The sequence below is a fragment of the Paramisgurnus dabryanus genome, chromosome 16 (genome assembly GCF_030506205.2).
Source record: "Paramisgurnus dabryanus chromosome 16, PD_genome_1.1, whole genome shotgun sequence".
NCBI classification, from domain to species: domain Eukaryota; kingdom Metazoa; phylum Chordata; class Actinopteri; order Cypriniformes; family Cobitidae; genus Paramisgurnus; species Paramisgurnus dabryanus.
Window position 1 is genome coordinate 27,509,489 of NC_133352.1, and position 20,896 is coordinate 27,530,384.

At 36.6% G+C, this 20,896-nt stretch overlaps 2 protein-coding genes across 2 annotated transcripts in view; one reads left to right on the plus strand and one right to left on the minus strand.

Moving 5' to 3' along the window:
• macrod1 (mono-ADP ribosylhydrolase 1) overlaps positions 1–10,164 on the minus strand; it is a 68,273-nt gene extending 58,109 nt beyond the window's left edge. Inside the window, exons 1-3 of the mRNA XM_065273921.2 lie at positions 9,575–10,164; positions 9,179–9,271; positions 8,709–8,819 (exon numbers count right to left, since the gene is read on the minus strand). Coding sequence (XP_065129993.2) covers positions 8,709–8,819; positions 9,179–9,271; positions 9,575–9,971 — 601 coding nt within the window. The 5' untranslated portion in view covers positions 9,972–10,164. The remainder of the gene's footprint in view (positions 1–8,708; positions 8,820–9,178; positions 9,272–9,574) is intronic.
• A 1,013-nt stretch (positions 10,165–11,177) lies between these two features.
• fermt3b (FERM domain containing kindlin 3b) lies at positions 11,178–20,567 on the plus strand. The gene is made up of 15 exons (XM_065273923.2): positions 11,178–11,313; positions 12,056–12,180; positions 13,167–13,400; positions 13,495–13,611; positions 13,769–13,937; positions 14,031–14,133; positions 14,241–14,348; positions 14,735–14,863; positions 15,012–15,058; positions 15,148–15,272; positions 16,492–16,598; positions 16,876–17,091; positions 17,274–17,398; positions 19,404–19,545; positions 19,677–20,567. The coding sequence occupies exons 2-15, from the start codon at positions 12,057–12,059 to the stop codon at positions 19,854–19,856; spliced, it is 1,926 nt and encodes a 641-aa protein (XP_065129995.1). The 5' UTR covers positions 11,178–11,313; position 12,056; the 3' UTR covers positions 19,857–20,567.
• The last annotated feature ends 329 nt before the right edge of the window (positions 20,568–20,896 follow it).

Consider the following 20,896-nt stretch of genomic DNA (forward strand, 5'->3'; position numbering starts at 1 on the left):
TGACATACACATATTTGTGGGGAAAAAGGTTAGCATTTACTTATTCATGTTAGCAATTGGGCAAATTTCAATTGTATTTTGAATTAGCAATCTGATTTTGTGGTGTGCTTTTCTAAACTGCGTTTTGTATTATAATTGATACCTTTTGGCTCCATACATTTAATTTAAGGTATACATTTTATAGGTATGTGTGCTCTCTGGGCCTTGAACCAACAACTTTTACACTGCTCACGCTTAGTCAGCTGAGCTACAGGCACCTAAACAATTTAAGGAAAATTTATATGGTGACATTGATGGGTGTATATGGCACAAACAATTGCTGGAAGAGTAAATAAGAATCAGAGTAGTCAATTGGATAGTGTTTGTTTAAGAGCAGACACAGACAAGCCTCCAGTCTGGATAGTGTGGTAATGCCTGTGTAAGCAATGCAGAGATCAATATAATGAGAGCGGAGAGCACACAGTCTATCCAAGAAAGAATGGGTTTTAAACATAAGCCCTTCAATTGCCTAATGTGCAAGTAGAAGAACATACTGTGTCCTCGGTGAAGCTCTGTACAGTTCAATTAGTATTTTCACCTTTAATCCAATTCATTTTTCAAACCTACCTAATTCTAGATTATTAGAAAACATCACTTTTTTCACAGCGATTCACAGACAATTTTCAAATGCTTGACTCTTATTAGGCAACAAAGACAGTTGCAGACACCAGCATATGGTGGAAGTCATATCTGCTTGGAACGATCAGTAGGACACATGCATGTTGACACACTGGTGACATCCAAAATGTCAATTCAAACAGCTCAATTAACATACTAAACAACATCTTAAAGGATTAGTCCATTTTCGTAAAAAAAATCCAGATAATTTACTCACCACCATGTCATCCAAAATGTTGATGTCTTTCTTTGTTCAGTCGAGAAGAAATTATGTTATTTTGAGGAAAACATTGCAGGATTTTTCCAATTTTAATGGACTTTAATAGAGCCCAACACTTAATACTTAACTCAACACTTAACAGTTTTTTTCAACGGAGTTTCAAAGGACTCTAAACGATCCCAAACATGGCATAAGGGTCTTATCTAGCAAAACGATTGTCATTTTTGACAAGAAAAAAAAATGCACTTTTAAACCACAACTTCTCGTCTAGGTCCGGTCCTGAAAAGCGCCAGCGTGACCTCACGTAAATGCGTAGTGACGTAGAGAGGTCACGTGTTACATATATGAAACGCACATTTGCGGACCATTTTAAACAATAAACTGACACAAAGACATTAATTAGTATCATTCCGCATACAACAATATCAAAACGGTCCTCTTTCTCCAGACTTATAAACACTGGGGCGTAGTTTCGCGTTCGTCCTCTGTGACCTCTTTACGTCATGACGTATTGCGTGAGGTCACGCTGGCGCATCACAGGACCGGACCTAGACGAGAAGTTGTGGTTTTAAAGTGCATATTTTTTATTTTTCTTGTCAAAAATGACAATCGTTTCGCTAAATAAGACCCTTATGCCTCGTTTGGGATCGTTTATAGTCCTTTGAAACTCCGTTGAAAAAAACTGTTAAGTGTTGAGTTAAGTATTAAGTGTTGGACTCTATTAAAGTCCATTAAAATGAGAAAAATCCTGCAATGTTGTCCTCAAAAAACATAATTTCTTCTCGACTGAACAAAGAAAGACATCAACATTTTGGATGACATGGTGGTGAGTAAATTATCTGGATTTTTTTTAAGAAAATGGACTAATCCTTTAATGAAAATGTAAAACTTCAGAAAGGTTTGTTTAAGGGTTTTACAGGTAAGGATAGAAAATATCATCCTGTTCAATATAAAGTCCTTATGATGCTAGTTAAACCAATACGTAGGCTACTTGGGTGTGCTGGCGACAGAGTGACCACTACAATTATCACCTAAAAGGCCAACTTCACAAAACCCAACAATTAACTTTAATGTTTGACACGTCCCAATTACTGGTAAATCAAACTCCCAAGAAGCTACACCTAGTGGCTCTCACATCATACCAAGTGAAACCAAACTGAGAACTACAATTACGCTAAGCAAGTGCAATTTCCTAGCCAAGCACAAGCAAAAAACTCTCAGAAGTCATCCCTGATGAACTGCATGCCTCCTATCCCTGCATTTACCACATCAGGTCAATTAAGCTAATTAGACTAAGAGGAGACCAACAATTTCACATTCCTTCATTGGAGCTAAAGTGCCGATTGATTGTGAGAGAATGGGATAGGTGGGAGGCTTTTAATGAGACCCGAAATAATTGCTGTGGGGCTGCCATTCTGCAAACGCGCTAATTTTTTTCCCAATCGAACACATCATTCATATCATTAAAGCTTTAGCGAGTGACTCATACGCCTCGAGCATCAAATTGAATTTAGAGGACTACTACTAGTATGAAAAATTATGGATGCTCCACATAATATGGACACCAGATATATGACTAAATGTTCATTCAAAAATTTTATTTGTTTAATTAATTCACTCCAAATACGCAAAATTGCGTGAAACGCTGCAATACGACAAAAAGCGATGCTATTGAAATGCAATTTCATAAGCGACTAATACAAAATTTATTAAGGTTGTGTATCTGACAACCATTTCCTTCCAACAAGCTTGGTTTCCAATTAGCAACAATGTGGCATATGCTGAGAGATGTGAGATTTCTCAGTGTGAACTCATTTTAAATTCGCCTACGCTGGTAAGAGGGGCCTGAACCACCAGCTAAGGATGCTGAGCTTCATTTGCAACAGATAACAGATTTAATGGCTTATGCTCTTTGACAAATACGCTGCATTTTCAGACCTATTTAGAGATGTCTACACATTTTACATACGCCTGAGCGGTGCTATCCACACTCCTTGCTAAAGCTGTGCGAATATCACAAGCTTTCTGTGAAAGGAAGACATATCAGTGAGAATTATGCATACCATCTTACAGACAGAGAACGTTACGACTCCACAAGCAAAAACCCAGCATTACCCTTCATTTTCATCCTCTATCGTACCTCTTTTTCCCTGTCTGTGGGGCTGTTTTGTCAGCTAAGGGTTAAGATATAGCTCAGTGCAATATATCTGGGGGCTTTATAAATTATTCCACAGTCAGTCAAAAGGAGACATAAAAACTTAAAGGGACACCGTTACCCCGAATCAAAGCAAACTCATTTTTAAATAAAAAAAGCTTTGTTTTTGTTGATCTGTTTAAAAAACTGATTTCATTATAATCTTTATACTCATAGTGAGATATCTTGTCTGTGCATCCTTAATTTCCATCAGAATATGAATAAAGATGGAGGTAAACTGAAGCTGATGAAATTTCTCTCTATAAGCAAACACGGCACCTCAACACGCCAAATAATCTTTATTAAACAACACCGTTTCGGTTTCAAAAATAAATCATAAAATAAATAAAATCATACCTTCCGACCCCCCAAAAAATTCGTTTTAAGTGATAAGACAAACCGAAGCATGCATTTGTACTTTTGCACACTCAATCACAAAAGACTATTCACAAAGTAATGCATCTTAATAAACCAATACAGGACAGTACATCCTCTCCCACTAACTAGATGGATGGGTGGATTGACAGGAGAATGGATGGATGGTGGCGTAAAAAGGATGTTTATTCCCCTCTCCACCCCTGCTCTCGGAAGGACAGTTACTAAGTGCTTGTGGATTTTATGTTTACTGTGTTTTATAAGGCAGATTCAGGAGCCAAGAGCTGTAAAATGTTGTGAGAGGGAGGAGAAAGAGGACAGGGGGCGGAGGCAATGTTATTGTAAATCCGATCTTTATTGAGAACGACAGACAAACTGTTGTGCTCACTCCACCCCACCTCTCCATCACCCCTTCAATATTGATTGATCGAATCCTCAGCCAGTTTGAAACAAGATGCATTTGTACTGTATATTTGTGCACAGTGTTGTGGAATTTCGACCTTCAAACTTTTATAATGTACAGTATTAAGGCTGAGCCCCGGCACGTAGGCTGATGGCCTCGCTCTGCTCCGCGCCAGCGTGCAAATACTCGTTGGTGCGTGTGGACTGATGCAAAGCGGGAATAACGTGCTTTCAGTTCATTGGAAGGTACTGATGGCTTCATGCTCGCGCATGCCTTGAACCTATCAATGTCTAACCTTAACCCTACCCCTCACCCTTAACTTAACCAATGAATGATATTAGCTGCAGAATGGGACTTTCGCTGAACAGATTTGGGTAAAAAAGTTAATTTAAGTTTTTTTGCACTGACTGTCTGTGCTTAAAACTTATGTCTTACAGTTTGCCAACTGATAAGGTTTATAAAATTGCATACGCACTCATGTCCCCCCCACACACATAACAAATCCAAATTTAACCCCTGAATAAGTCTACTAACGTAAAGAAATACATTAAATAATATATTGTTTATTTTGTTTCATTAAAATTAGTTTGAGATTGCTTAACTGTCATGAATTTTCTTTGAAGGTCCGGAAAGGGGATGTACCTTACACGAAGGAGGCCGCACACTGAAAAAGTTTGACAACCACTGCCTCCTTACGACTGGAGTATGGTCTGTTTTTACGTATACGCAAACGTACGCACACGGTCGAATGCACAGCCTTGCAAAGTATAATTTATTTGAAAGATGTTCGACACATGTGCATTGCAACAAAATGCAATGCATCTCCTCGACTACATACTACATTGATAATACAGTCTTCTGCAGGCGCATGTGCGACCTACATGTAAAATGTGCAAAGGATTTCAAAAATCTGGCATAGTACAATTTGTGCACACTCTTTCGCGTACACATAAAAAAATGGACCATATGAGTATCATGTAAATACAATGGTACATTTATTTCAGTACAATAGTTTAACTGCCATGGTATCACTACAACAAATACAGTACAAATTCAATGTTACATTGACCTTTAAAGACTTCAAAGATGCAACATGCTATAAAACATTATTTTACATGTATTAATATTTATGCATGCTAGACGCTTTTATACAAAGTGACTTATAGTGCATTTTTTATTAGAAGGGGAGAGCAGGACACAACCTAATGCTTTTTGGTTTTGGCTCAATCACTCAAAAAATATTTGAGTTTGATTAATTATATTTTTACACAAGCAACACACACATCTTTGAAGTTTGTTTCTATTACTTACCATTGTTGGACAATTACACCAAATGTGACAGAAGTGCAAATGTTACAACTTACCCCATAGGCAGGGGGTTAGTTGTAACACTTTAAATAAAAATTAAGATTGCAGGCAAATATTTCAAAACTATTTTGTCTATATACTTGAAGTGGATATTGTTTATATATCTGTCAATAATAGACAGGTATCCACACTGTATTCATTCATCCAGCCCTTTTCTAACAATAGTTCAATTATAAATGGATACAAAGGTCTAAATATGTGAGAAAAAGCAGCACAATTATGACAAAACATTTTTTATGTGTGACCCAATCTTTAATAACCATACTACTAGGGATTGGACGATAACCGGTTTCACGATTAACCATGATAAAATGTCCTGACGGTTAGTATTATCATTTAAAATTAAATTATAATTATACTCGTGTTTGATTACCGTGATTTTGAAAACTCGCCAGAATCATTTTGACGCAGGCGTGCACATGCAACATAGTTTTTTGCACAAGAAGGCATTTAAGGGATAATGTATTGTATTAATTCACGGTAAACTTGTAAGACAGATTTATTTATTTATTACCACAGAAATTACAGGGACATGAAATATTAAATTGTGATTTTCAAAAATAAAACTTGTTCAAATGTTTTCAGTGTGTGTATCAGAACTTGATCTTGAACATTTCCATCTAATTTTAACAAAAGCATGATAAAACTGATAACCGTGATAACTTTGGTCACTATAATCATGATATGAAATTTTCATACCGTCCCATCCCTACATACTACAGTTTCAAAAATCTAATTCTGAGATAATGAGCATCAAAGTCTGATTTAAGCCATTAATTTCTTTATGATTTCAATCTTTGACGTGACCTTATTCAATCAATATTAAAGATATGAACAAAAATAAATTTGGCACACGGTTTTTGATAAGACAGGCACATTTATTTTGTTAGCAGGCAGCAATTATTCTTGTTGCCTATTTAAAACAAAGGCCAGAATTACGCTAACGTTTGCTGTTTTTATATCGTAAGTGCTGAGGGGTTAGTTGTAACACAGCGTTACTATTAACCCCGCTGGGTCAAAATATTTTCAAGCCCACCAAAAAAGTTGCTAAGAGCTGCAGACATTTCAAAACTATGCTATGTTTTAGTCAACAAGACACTGATTGATATGACATAGCATTGGATTTGGTATCTTACACACCAGTGTTTCCCATAGGATTTTGAGAGACTGTGGTGTGATGACGCCACCCACTAATTAGCATATATGTGACGTCATCATGTCGTGTTTCATTTGATCTCATGTTGGCACCTGAAATATGTTTCACTTCTACTCTTTGATCTGTATCTGTTTTTTATCTGTATTATATGTCAAATTATATTTTAAGCCGAATTAAGCTGTTTTAAATAGTGAAATAAAAATGTAAATGGGAATCATGAAAATTCTATTTGTGGGGGCCAGTGTTGATTCTGTGGTGGGCCACCACAAATAAATCAATGTATGGGAAACACTGTACACACCCAACTTAGAAACCGAAAAAAAAAACATATATGATGAAAAAATTTACTTACATGCCACCAAAACACTAGTTCATAAATAACTCTATGGAAAAACATTATACATTTCCAATAATTTGCGGGAGATCGTCTTTTGGCAGTAAAAAAATACCGGAAAAACAAAATGCTCAACCTTGTGCAACAATGTAAACAGTCCGTGTTACAACTAACCCCGCGTTAGATTTTGCCCCACACACCCCTATCATTTATTTGAAAGATGTTCGACACATGCGCATTGCGACAAAATGCAATGCATCTCCTCGGCTACATACTACATTGATACTACAGTCTTCTAGAGGCGCATGTGCGACCTACGCGTAAAATGTGCAAAGGATTTAAAAAATCTGGCATAGTACAGCACGCACGCACTCTTTCAATGACGAAAATTGCGCCACGTGCACTGTACGCGGACCCTTGTGTATACGTAAAAAACTGACCACTGTAAATACAATGCTACATTCATTTCAGTACAATAGTTTAACTGCCATCGTATCACTACCACAAATACTGTACACATTTAATGTTACACTGACCTTTAAAAACTTCAAAGATGCAACATGCTATAAAACTTTATTTTACATTTATTAATATTTAAGCATAGCCAGACCCTTTTATCCAAAGTGACTTATAGTGCATTGAAACTATACATTTTTTATTAATACGATATGTGTGCTCCCTGAATATCAAACCCATGACCTTTGCATTGCTAACGTAATGCTTTACCAAGAGAGCTACAGGAACCCTCTCAAGGAGTGTTTGCGCTCACTTGGGAACTTTGTTGAGCTAGATGCACAGTTAGCAGTTCATTCTAAACTCCAAATTAATGACCTCAGGACAGTCTGTTAATCCTCGCGCTTTTACAGCGAGACCTACAGCCAGACGATCAATGCGTCAACTGGGAGAGATGAATCAATGTCTTGTCACACAAACTCTCTCTCTCTCGTTCTCCCTATTTTAATCCTTTGCATTTTCAGTTTTCAGTTTGCCTATGCTTTTTCTCCTTCCCATGAGACTTTCTTCTCACGCACCATCTAATCTAAAAAAATGTCTCTACACACCTGTTCCAATGAGCCTGAACAATGAGCTCCATTAGGCCGACTAGCAGTAAATGTAACATCTTGTGGTAATACCTATAAGATTGCTAAAACATTAACCAGTCATTGCTTTGTTTTATGGCAGCTTATGTGATGAGGAAAATAAAAAACCCTGTGCGCTTCGATAACACTGCATGAACACCCTAATGTCAATATGCCAAGCAACAAGAGTACGCTGAATGTCAGTGGTGTTGTTATTCATTCTGAAAATGTTTAGCAGTAATGCATTTTTACGTTACAGTTTACTGCACATTCAATCTTATCTGTCTTTATAAAGAATATGTTTCAAGACTGAGCAGTGTAATCTTATCGTTTCCATTGTTGTATATTGATGCAATTGAAAAAAGCTTTGTGCACCTGCCGAGAACACGTGTTTAATGCAGGTGTTTTACTCTTCAGGTTTGTTTACACAGACAGCGGCTTTACATCCATCTGTGACATACAATCTATTATTTGGTGAAGACGCTTTCTAAATTAGGATACGGTCTTATTCCAATATTGTTGTTGTTTTTTATTTGCACATGCTCTCTACACATGATATACAAAAATCTTCTGTACTCCTCTGCAGTCTGGGAAGGTCAAAGGTTCACTGCTTTAATATGTAGGTCAGGTCTGTTCATTTGTATAGAGCAAGGCCCTAAGGAAGCTTAACATTCAATACGACAAATCTCCCTGCACATCTAAATTTTAAAACGGATCATAAAGAATGAAATATACTAAACAAATAAATATATTAAAAACAACCAAGACTCTTTGAACAAAAACGCTAAAGAATAAACTGCTGATTCAGTGTTTAAAGTTTATGATGTATGGCCAGCATTCCTGGTAAACAATAAAATACCTCCTGGCAGACAAACCCAAGTCGGTTAATGCAGATTATACTTTCCTGTACCCTGAATCTCACCTGCATTGGCAATCGCATCTATCTCCAGTTTTGTGATGTCACCTCTGAAGAGAGATATTTTCATATTCAGCTCTTCGTTGGCTTTGTAAAGAGGCTTACAAGAGGAGTCACCTAAGAGATTTAAAACAGTTTGTATTTGACAAAAAAGAAAAACTATTTAATATACCAACATTAAGAACCCAAATAAGTAATACATCAGGTCTATTTATGCCTTCATGCATTCAACATTTTCTGGACTCCAAGCTGCTCCAAACAATTGTTTTGTGATTAAAACAATGTCAGTTTTATTTATATAGCACAATTAAAAATAACCGTTTTAACTAATGTGCTGTACGATAAGCAATAAATAACAAATGCTGAATAATAAATGAATACAATAATACAACTATGCACAGATGGACAAAACAAATGGTTTACATTTCATGGAGTTGTACATAATGAGTGTTTTTAATTTTTTGCATTCAGTTCACCTGTCGAACTCCATACAGGAACGTTTTCCAGAGGAATGAAGTCAATCCTGTACATTTTCCTCCTCGCCTCTTTATCCATTGAGGAAAGCTTAACTATAAATGACAAACACACAAAACAAAGTATACAAATAAAAAAATTGTCTAAATGTCTTTTATTTTTTAATTTCATTAAATCAAAAATGTACAACCTGAGGGAATTGCATTATTTAAGGATAGATAGATGGATAGATGGATAGATAGATGGATATATAGATAGATAGATAGATAGATAGATAGATAGATAGATAGATAGATAGATAGATAGATAGATAGATAGATAGATAGATAGATAGATATTCAGGTAGGTGTGTTGATCAACTGATGTACACATTTAGGATTCATTATCTTTAGACTCACTCTTTGCATCTTTCCAGTCACCGCTGTCAGAGTCGAGATTCAAGTCAGGTCGCGCGCTCATGGCGTATAGCGTGCCTGTATGCAGGGTCGCTATCACCGTAGCTGATACCCCCAAAGCGCCGATGACAACAGCCCTCCCACCCTGACTGTGAGGTAACTTTGAGGTCGTACACACCTTCTCCCACACCTTCGCTTTAGGTACGAGTCTCTGAGAATGCAACACTTTAATATTTGCGAACTGTTTACCGCCTGTGTAGAAGAATCGTTCGGTTAAGCCATGTGTACATTTGCTGAGGTATTTTAGATGACCCGAAAATCTGTTATCAGCTTTGGATATTAATCCAACGCTTTTTGAAAGTGAAACACGAGTAGCAAGTCTTGATATCTGAAACGCCATAGCTATGCCTTGTCAAACTGTCAAGTTGTATTTTTTTTTAAGAACGAAGCGATACACCTTGGGTTTGTCGTCGTTTCAGTTTGCAGTAAGTCAACAAACGGTATTTAATTGATCCAATAACACTAGTAATATCGAAAGTTGATCGTCTGCAACTTCAGACAACTGGGACTATACCATCACGCAGGGGTCCGTGAGATCGGTGTGTAGGTTTTATGCGGCGTTGCGCAGAGCGAGCAGCGTTTGAAATCACAGTACCGCGAGAATGTGTCGAAAGCTGGGGTTCTCGCGATACTTTATATCAAAAGTCGATGTTTGTCTGCGTAGCGTCGCATTAAGTCGAAAAAAAATCGCTTTCGGTTACTTGGACTATTCCACATCACATCGTGCAGCCTTTTCTGACATCTAGCGGCCATAATATGTTTGTTGAAATATGCCAAATGCTATATTTTATCAATTTAATCACATTTTAGCTTATTTGGTAGTTTACCTAAAATCCAGTGTGGCATATTTAAAATATTTTTTACAGTATCATTAAATTAGTTTCTTATTTTAAAGTGCATTTTCCTCCATTATTGTTTATGTATCATGTAAATAGGCCTATTTATATTTTACAGTTGAACATAGTTGTATATACATTGGTAAATCTGTAAATAACTGCTCCCACGAACATTTTATGTATATTACTTAAATTGTATTATTTTTAATTCTACATAATATGTATTTTTATTTCTTTTGTAAATAATATAATGTATGTAAGCACCAACATACATGTTCTTTAAATAATAGAAGAGTAATAAAGATTATTCAAATCCTGATTCTAGAAACTGCATGTAATTGTAAAAGAACTAGAATAATGTTGCTTTCATTCATCACCAATGCAATGCGTGAAATGTCATCTCAACCACCCACTTATAATACACCATCTTTTATACAGTGTTACCCATATCAAACATCCTATCTTTTCAAACTTTTCAACTCTCTATACTTATGACCTTTAAAGGAGGTCCAAAGTTTGAGTATAGCACCATCTTAAAATTTGATAAACACAGTAACACATCACCAGATTTAATCGGTTCAATTGCACTTTCATACCCATATGACAGCAGAACAAAAGCAAACCCAGAGAGAAAAACATGGTAATACACAGTTCCGTTACACGGAAGTTGAGAAAAGAGGAACACCCATTTTTGTCAGCTCTGACATACCCAAAAAACCACAAGTGATTTTCACATACAGCAGCAGACGTGTCTTCTGTGTCTATGCAGATGTCTCCGGGTACCTTATAAAGACTACCATCTGTATACTACACGGAAAGGAGGCAATTTTAACAAATCCAGAGAAGGTAACAAAATTAATCGACTTTAAGATATACATATTTTCAGAAATATGAAACGTAAATACAAATGTACAATATAATACAGCCAAATGCGAAGAAACATTATTACGCCTTTGTAGCAGTGACCTTCAACACTGCGGCCTTCATATTTTAAGGCCTTTAAATCTTGAACTGTATATATACTTTGTAACTACATTATTAGACATGTTGTCCTATTTTTAAGCTATATACAGTATAAAGATTTTAAAGAACAATTTGTAAAAACAAAATGTAAACGTTTATGTTAAAGATTGAAAAGATATAGATATAGATACACATATGGAAGTGATGCTTAAAGTTTGGTCTCTTTCATTTCGCATATACCTACGATGGACTTAAATGTAACATTATTACAAGACAACCGCCTACACAGCAACATACCCCAACACACCCAAAACATCTATTGGTCGAACAGATTGTTGACCAAAAGAGGAAATGTGGTTCCATGCGATTGGTGTATATAAACGGGAAGTATTTGCCGTGCCGAACTTGACTCCCCTATAGTCTCCCAGTACAATAGCACAATCATGGTTACAGGAAAGAGATGAAGCAAACCCAAGCGTGTGCTGGTGGTGTATTTATGTTAATTTTGTGATTTACACCTCATTTTGACGGTTCTGATCTTCATACCATTTGTTGTCCGTACGTAAAACTGTACAGTACTTTACTTAAATAACTTGTGTAAAGCTTTATCATTCACTTCTTTCAGAATGGCAGCGTGGGACCTAACAGTCAGTGTGGAGGATCTTGGTCCTGATGCTCTGCCCCTCAAAATTAGTGTGACCTCTGAACTGCACATTGGGGGAGTGATTCTCAAAGTAGTAGAGCAAAGCAGTGAGTTACATTTTAGATACAATAATTAAATCAAATACATGTGTTTGATGTAATAACTTACATACAAGGTGAAGGCATAGTTTAGAATTAGGGATGCATAACGATTAATAATGATTAATCTATAGCAGAATAAATGTTTTTGTTTACATCATGTATGAACTGTGTATAATAACTTTGTATTTACTTAAATGCACACACATGCATGTATATATTTAAGAAATGCATAAGACATTTGTATATTTATGTATATTTTATATTATATATAAATATTTAATATATAAATATATATTTATTTTTAAAATCAGACATGCATGTGTGCATATTTATATATACATAATTATTATACACAGTTCACGCACATATATGATGTAAACAAAAACTTTTATTCTGCTATAAATTAATCGCAATTAATTGTTACGCATCCCTATTTAGAAGGTTACCAACCTGTATTATTTTATTTTTTTCTGCTGAACACAAAGGAAGATATGAGCAAGGTTTGTAACCAAAACAATGTTTGTTTTTGAGCACCATTGACTACCATGGTAGTATATGTCCCAACTATGGAAGTCTATATGGTGCTTCTGTTTCCTGCTTGATTACACATATCTTCCTTTGTGTTCAGCAGAACTAAGAAATGTATACAGATTTAGAACGACATGAGGGTGAGTCAATGATGACAGAATTTTTATTTTAAGGTGAACTACTCCTTTAAATGCTCCATCTGAATTAATGCTTGTAGTTCGCTATAATAATAAACATTTTTATCATTATGAAGACCTGTATGCAATGATAATGCTTACAGACCCTTCTGGTCTGCCAGGTTGGCCAAGCTGAAGCTCATCTGGGAGACCAGCTGGTGTCTCAGCCTGACCATCTGAAAAGTGGCCAAACTGGTTTACAGCATTTTTTTTGTTTCAGCAGGGGTGTTATGCAGGTTTTTTAATCCTCATTGACTCTGTGAAATGTTCCTGTGCCCAAATCTCTAGAGATACAGAAGGACTGGTCCGATCACGCTCTGTGGTGGGAGCAGAAACAGCAGTGGCTGCTCCGGACAGCATGGACACTGGATAAGTGCGGGGTGCATGCAGACGCCCGCCTATTTTTTACCCCGCAGCACAAGCCTCTGCGTCTGGGTCTGCCAAGTGGCATCACAGTGAAAGTTCGGGCCTGTTTTTCCAATCCTATGTTTCGGAGTATAATGGGAATCTGCAGGATTCTTAGTGAGTTAATCCTACTATGCATGGATTCAACTTACCTACCACTTTACTAATAGTCATTTATTTATTGTTCTCTCGTGATGTTTATCGCTTTCAGATATTCGGCACCCAGAGGAGCTCTCCTTGCTTCGCCCTGTTGAAGAGAAAAAGAAAAAGAAAAATAAAGATTCCTCAGAAGAGTTGTATGACATTACAGATCTGCCTCTAACCGCAGGTGCACAACATGACACAGTACTGCATTAGGTCCAGTTTTAAATAACATGTTTGAAATGGAATGGCAACGAAAAAAACATAAATATCATGCTAAAGCAATGACATAGTTTGGTTTAGTAAAAGTCATTGAATTTAAAGTGAATTATATCTGGAAACAGGTTCCAGTCAAGTTCTGTATAACGGAATGCCGGCCCATTTCGCTCACACTCCAAATACTGAGGCTGTGTATAAAAAGCTGTCTGTTAGTCTGCCCTCTCCTGCACCTGAAACTATGGCTAAACTCTATCGGCCAGCAAGCGTGGTGGACAAAACACACATTAACACCAGGTATAGTTAAGAACCGAAAACAGACTTTAAAAATATCTATCTATATCTTAACATCTATTTTTATTAATATAAATACTGTTCTGTTTCCTTGAGGTGGATGGATTCATCGCGTTCACTGATGCAGCAAGGAATACAAGAAAATGACAAACTTTCGCTGCGTTTTAAATACTACACTTTCCATGACGTGGATCCCAAGGTATGAATGTTTGGGAGCAAGAAATGTTCATCTATAGGAAAGAAACTTCACTAATTGCTTCTTGTATTTATCAACAAATATTCTAATTAGATCAGTTTTTATTGTAGTATGATGCAGTGCGTTTGACGCAGCTGTATGAACAAGCTCGATGGGCTATCCTCATGGAGGATATAGACTGCACGGAGGAAGAAATGATGCTCTTTGGAGCCCTGCAGGTACAACATTACACTAAACTAAAAGCATTAAGTTCCTAATGAAGACAAACGAGTAGCTGTTAATATTACTGGCATCAAACTACAATCTAAATTAGTCAAATGTGTTGCATTAGCATCAAAACTCTATTAAAAACCTCATAAAATGTAAGCCCTATAAAAATTAACTCTCTCTTTATTGTACGCTGCCAGAAAAATGTATGGTCAATAAATGGTCTCACTGGAGCGGTACCCTTTCAAAAAGTACACCTTTGTACCTAAAGATAATAGGACGTACATACTCGTACATATATAGTACATATTAGGACTTTTTTTAAAGGGTACTGCCCCAGGACCATCTATGCATATTTCTCATTTTCTAATGGTCCCTTGCTCTAACCCTCATTTAGTACCACATAGGAAAGTTGTCCTTGTCCCAGGACATGGTTTCTTCCAGTCAAGGCATGGATGACCTGGAGTCTGCCCTGAAATCTCTGGAGGTTAAGATGGTGGGAGAGGATAACGGCACAGACATGCTGGTGAGAGACAGTCAGTCTGTTATATTAATAATAGAAAAGTAACAGAGAGATATTTAAAGATTAAACGCTTTAGAGATTAGAAACAGACGTCTAGATATTTAAGTGCTTTTCAAGACTACTGTTATTGACATCTTTATTTTTTCTGCAGGATACCATGACTGCTCCAGAACTGAATGACTATTTGAAAATTTTTCGGTAAGGTTCATTTCGCGTTCTTAGTACTTTTTTGTTCTGTCTTTAGTACTTTCATAAGTAAATATTTGTCTTGTGTTTCACATTTTTAGGCCTAAGAAACTAACCCTGAAGGGTTACAAGCAGTACTGGTGCAAATTTCAGGAAACATCAATTTCTTATTATAAGAGTAAAGAGGAGCGTTATGGAGAGCCAATACAACAACTCAACCTGAAAGGTGCCTTACCACCTCACTGTCCCATGGCACATTTAAACAGATTTAGTCTTATTTTATATTATTTTATCATTTATATTTTATATTAAAGGGGACATATCATGAAAATTTGACTTTTTCAAGTGCTATAATTGGGTCCCGAGTGCTTCTATCAACCTAGAAAATGTGAAAATAGTTTTGGTAAACCATTCTCTGCAAGCATGTGAAAAAATAGGTCATTGAAATTTGGCTCCCCTTGTGATGTCAGAAGGGGATAATACCGCCCCTTAATCAGCACTATCCAACCACGGCACTGCCATTTAGTGCAGAGATCAGCTCATTTGCATTTTAAAGGACACACCCAAAAACGACAATTTTGCTCAAACCTACAAAGTGGCAAATATAACATGTTATAATAAATTATCTATATGGTATTTTGAGCTAAAACTTATGTACTCTGGGAACACCAAAGATTTATTTTACATCGTTTAAAAGACTTGTAAAATGTCCCCTTATATTAAGTTTTTGTCCACATTTGACAAAAGTTTTACTATCCAGAGACAGACCGCTTCAGTGTATAATAAAAAAAGATACTTGTGAATAAAGAGAAGTTAAAGAGATAGTTCACCAAAAATAAAACAATTCTGCATCATTTACTTACCCTCAAGTTGTTTCGAACCTGTATAAATTTCTTTGTTCTGGGGCACCATTCACTTTCATAGCAAGGAAAAATTACACTATGCACAAATAGTCTTCAAAATATCTTTCTTTGTGTTCGGCAGAACGAAGAAATTTATACATGTTAAGTTAACTATCCCTTTAAGGTTTAATATATGAATATATTTAATAATATTGAAGTCTCTTGGATAGATTGTGAATTGACTAACCAAGCTCAGTCAATTCTCATCGTCTCATATTTGAAACTAGTTGAGGGTAGGTAAATTATGAAATAATTTTTATTTAAGGGTGAACTTCTTTGAATCAAGGTCAAAAAAAAAAATTTGTGATTATTTAACATCACTAGAGTCATATCTGCTCTCATATCAACTCTCCACGTTGTGCATGTGCAACGTGTGCATATGCTTTGACACCTCTGTGGTAAGCGAAACCACAGCAGACATTCATTTTGACTGAAATGTTGTTTGGGGAATCAAAAATGGCTACAGATAACCCTTCTAGCATCTTTATTTTTAAGAGTGTACATAATGTGATCGTGTAGTTACCCGTCTGCATATATCTATAGGCTGTGAGGTGGCCCCAGAAGTAAATGTAGCAGGCCAGAAGTTCTGCATCAAACTTCTTATTCCCGCACCAGAAGGCATGAATGAAATCTATCTGCGATGTGAAAATGTAAGCATCTATTAAAACTACCATAATTAAAAATATCTAAATGGGATTTCAAATCATTATAAGTCTTATTGTCCTGATATAGACTTGTAAGCAGAAGTGAAGCATTTTTAAAAGTACTGCTGGTTTCCGCCTATTTGTGCTAGTTTTACTTTCATTGACAAGTTGTCTTATTTAAAATCACATCTCATTGCCAGATAAGTAATAGTGAATTGTATGAAAAATATTTATTTCTAATGACAGTTTTTTTATTGCATGCTCACCTCTTCCCACCTATTAGGAGAAGCAATATTCTCAGTGGATGGCAGCTTGTAAACTTGCTTCTAAAGGTCTCACCCTGTTGGACAGCTCGTATCAAAGTGAAGTGAAGAACATCCAGACTTTTCTCTCTATGCAGCGATCCAATTCCCCAGCTGCCACTGCACAAACAGATGAAAGCATCAATACACACAGTCTTGTCTCACCAAGATACCATAAGAAATACAAACCCAAACAGGTACAGAGACGGCACTTCATGCTTGCCCCAATCTTTGCAATTTAGTTCAATAATGTTTGTTTTCCTTTTCCCAAAATACTCATTCATCTTCAGTTAATCCTTACAATCAATCCTGATTCTCTAGTTATAGATTTTGCTTTAAAGATAAGCACCAGGAACTAACCTATTCTCATTTATTACAGTTAACTCCTCGAATTCTGGAGGCTTATCAAAATGTTGCCCAGCTGTCCTTGACATCTGCCATCCTCAAGTTTCTGCAGATCTGGCAAGCACTGCCAGATTTTGGAATATCTTACTTCATGGTTAGGTACGTGGACTAAAGATTTTATAATTCTGTAGGCTAGACTAAATATTGACACATTCAGTATGAATTAAAGGGCATCTATTATGCAAAATCCACTTTTACAAGGTGTTTGAACATAAATGTGTGTTGGCAATGTCAACACACATTTATGTTCAAACACCTTGTAAAAGTGGATTTTGCATAACCACCCTACAATTACAAAAATCCACACACTCCTTTTTTAATCCCCATTAGATCAAAACAGTCTTATTAGACATGCCGTTTTAAAGGGGACATTTCACAAGACTTTTTTAAGATGTCAAATCAATTTTTTATGTCCCCAGAGTATGTACCTGTATGTAAAGTTTTAGCTCAAAATACAATATACTGTAGACAATTTATTATAGCAAGTCCTTTAAAATGCAAATGAGCTGATCTCTGCACTAAATGGCAAAGCCGTGGTGCAGATTAAGGGGAGGTATTCCCCTCCGACATCACAAGGGGAGCCAAATTTCAATGACCTATTTTTTCACATGCTTGCAGAGAATGGTTTACTTTACCTAAACTAAGTTACTGGTTTGTTCTTTTACAAATTTTCTAGGTTGATAGAAGCACTGGGGACCCAATTATAGCACTTAAACATGAAAAAAATCAGATTTTCATGATATGTCCCCTTTAAATATTTTATCAATGTGATGTCACACTGATAAAGCCCCGCCCACAGCCACTGACTGACAGTCCGGCATAACCATAGTCTCCACCCTTAGCAAATTGTGAATTTCAGTAGTGAGTTACTAGCCTGACGTTGTCATACTCAATTCTAGTCAGAATTTGAGTCTGATACCGCTCCATTGAGCTATAATTATGAGGCGTGTCTCAACCGAAAAATGCCTCTGCACTCAATTGGATAGACCTACGACCAATCAGAGCAACGCAGTGTATGTTGAAATTACGTCTTTGCAGCCTGACCGAACTGCTAGTTATTTCGCTACGACACTAAGTCTGAGTTAGCGAATGTACATCAACACCTACTATGTTTACAACATTTCGTTTATATCACAACATGAAGTATTTACTAAGTCATAGAGTATGACTATCTCTTACCATTTGTACGTTAGGTGAACTTCATCCACCACGACGATACCCTACGTTGGCTTGAAAATATTGGAGCCTAGCATGTCCCTCCACTTATTAGACAACCACGATCCCGGGCTTCCGAAAAGAAGCTGGCAACGACCGCTAATTATATCCATCTCGTCGTGCACGCAGAGTTGCCTCGCCATGATAAGGTTGCCCATTTCAGTTGCGACCAACCTTTGCCGAATCCCATAAGGACGGCAAAAACATCAACAAATGCCCTGCTTGCGTTTCTCTGTTCCTCTTTTAAAATCAATGCTCTGTCGATATCTTTTAGAACAGACTCAATGTCAGAATCCACACATCTGAACTCTACAGCGGCAGCCATTCAACACACGCGCTCTTTGGTGACGTGGTTCATTACGTTACTGTCGTTTATCTGTCAATCATCGTATAAAGCCCGCCCTCACAATTTGATTCGTCGGCCTGTTTTGATAATCTCATAGTAGCTCCTCAACGGTGAATCCCCAGACCGATCTTCCCCGTATTTCAAATCGTGGTGGGCGGGGCTAAGATCGGCTGGCACCCAGGCTAGTGAGTTACTATTGTCGCAGACTGTATTTACATGAATAAAAAACTTTACACCTGAGACTAAATATGGCATAATATGTGTCCTTTAAGAAGCAGTAGTACGTATTGTGATGCGTGAAAATGCACATGGACAGAAAAAAGTACTGTGGAGGTATAATTTTGTTCCTAGAGCAACAAAACATTTAACTGTATCTTTAAAGGTGCACAGTAGGTCCTAAGGTTACAATTATTTACCCAAATAAGTTATAAAAGTACTAACTTGGGTTACAAACCCCCAGTTGTTCCTTAAAAGCTACAGTTTTGTACCTTCTGCTTTAAAAGTTGGTTGATGATCTAGCTTTCCATTCCCATCTTTCCTCAGGTTTAAAGGCAGCCGTAAGGATGAAGTCCTGGGCATCGCTAACAACCGCCTGATCCGTATAGATCTTGGAGTTGGAGATGTGGTGAAGACGTGGCGCTACAATAACATGAGACAGTGGAATGTTAATTGGGATATAAGACAGGTACGTTTCAGGAAATACACTACATGATCATTTGAAATGTTATATTACCACCAGATGACAAATCTCATGGAATACACTAAAAATGTAACAGTTCAGGTGTTCAGTACTCAACACACATTTCTCTTTACAAGGTGGCCATTGAATTTGATGGGAACATTAACATAGCGTTCAGCTGTGTGAACGCAGACTGTAAGGTTGTGCACGAGTACATCGGGGGATACATCTTCATGTCCACACGCGCTCGAGAGCAAAGTGATACGCTGAATGAGGAGCTGTTCCATAAACTCACTGGAGGACACGAAGCTCTCTGATCACAAAGGAACAACTGAATTAACTCAAGACTTTCCTGAAGTTACATATGAAGGAAACTGATAAGAAAACAGTGTTATGACCGCACATCAACTTTTTACTTGTTTTAAACAATGAGTGTACATTTGTGATCAGTAGGTTGAACTGATAAAGTATTACTAACTGTAAATGGCAAATTATTTTTTACTTCATGTATTAACAAGTTACAGACATTAAGGGGTGGTTTCCCGGACAGGGGTTAGCTTAAACCAAGACTAGGCTCTAGTTAAATTAGGAAATATAGTTTTAACAAACATGCCTTAATAAAAACATTACTTGTGTGCATTTTGATGCAGAACAAAAGGCACTGGTGTATTTTAAGATATGGCAGTGCAAGTTGTTTTCAGATTGGACTTCTCTTAAATTTATTTTAGTCTTGCCCTAAACTGAAAATTTTCAGCTTTATAATGGCATTGGATAGGGCCTCATTTTCAAATCTTAAAAACAGAGTGTTCATACACATGTTATATGTCGTATAGGCCTACTGAATGATGGCTTAAGGGGAAAAAATAAGGTCTAATTTAAATTTTAAGTAAACTATTCCTTTATAATATATATGACTTGGACAGTAGGAAGTAGCCAATAATAACATAAATGATTTAAAATGTATTTTGAAATCATCTAAATGTCTGTAAATTGGCCATAAGACATAATAAAACATCATATTAACTGTCTTCATTACAAGCGTGTCTGTATTATTGCCATCTCATTTCTGTAACAGTTCAGGAAACATTTGTGTATCACTAAATACCAGACAAAGGTTAATTAGCCTGCAGTTTTTAATGCATAATTTCTTATCTCAGTATAACAGAGTTTCGGTTAACTTTGCCGAATCATTATCTGCCTGCGTTATTTTTAGACACAGTCTTGCTTCCTGGAGGAGCTTCGTATTGACTCACTGAGTTAACAAAATGTCATCTCTGCATTGTTTTCATAATGAGTTTTACAGAGTTGCCTATACTGCTATACCAGGCAAATTTTCCATTAAACTGTATCTTCTTCA

What these genes read in the sequence shown, in the direction of transcription:
- fermt3b (XM_065273923.2), top strand. Translation starts at nt 12,057, where the DNA reads ATGGCAGCGTGGGACCTAACAGTCAGTGTGGAGGATCTTGGTCCTGAT. An exon ending in GGGAATCTGCAGGATTCTTA is followed by an intron (nt 13,401 to 13,494) that starts GTGAGTTAATCC and finishes TATCGCTTTCAG; the next exon opens with ATATTCGGCACCCAGAGGAG. An exon ending in TCTATCTGCGATGTGAAAAT is followed by an intron (nt 16,599 to 16,875) that starts GTAAGCATCTAT and finishes CCCACCTATTAG; the next exon opens with GAGAAGCAATATTCTCAGTG.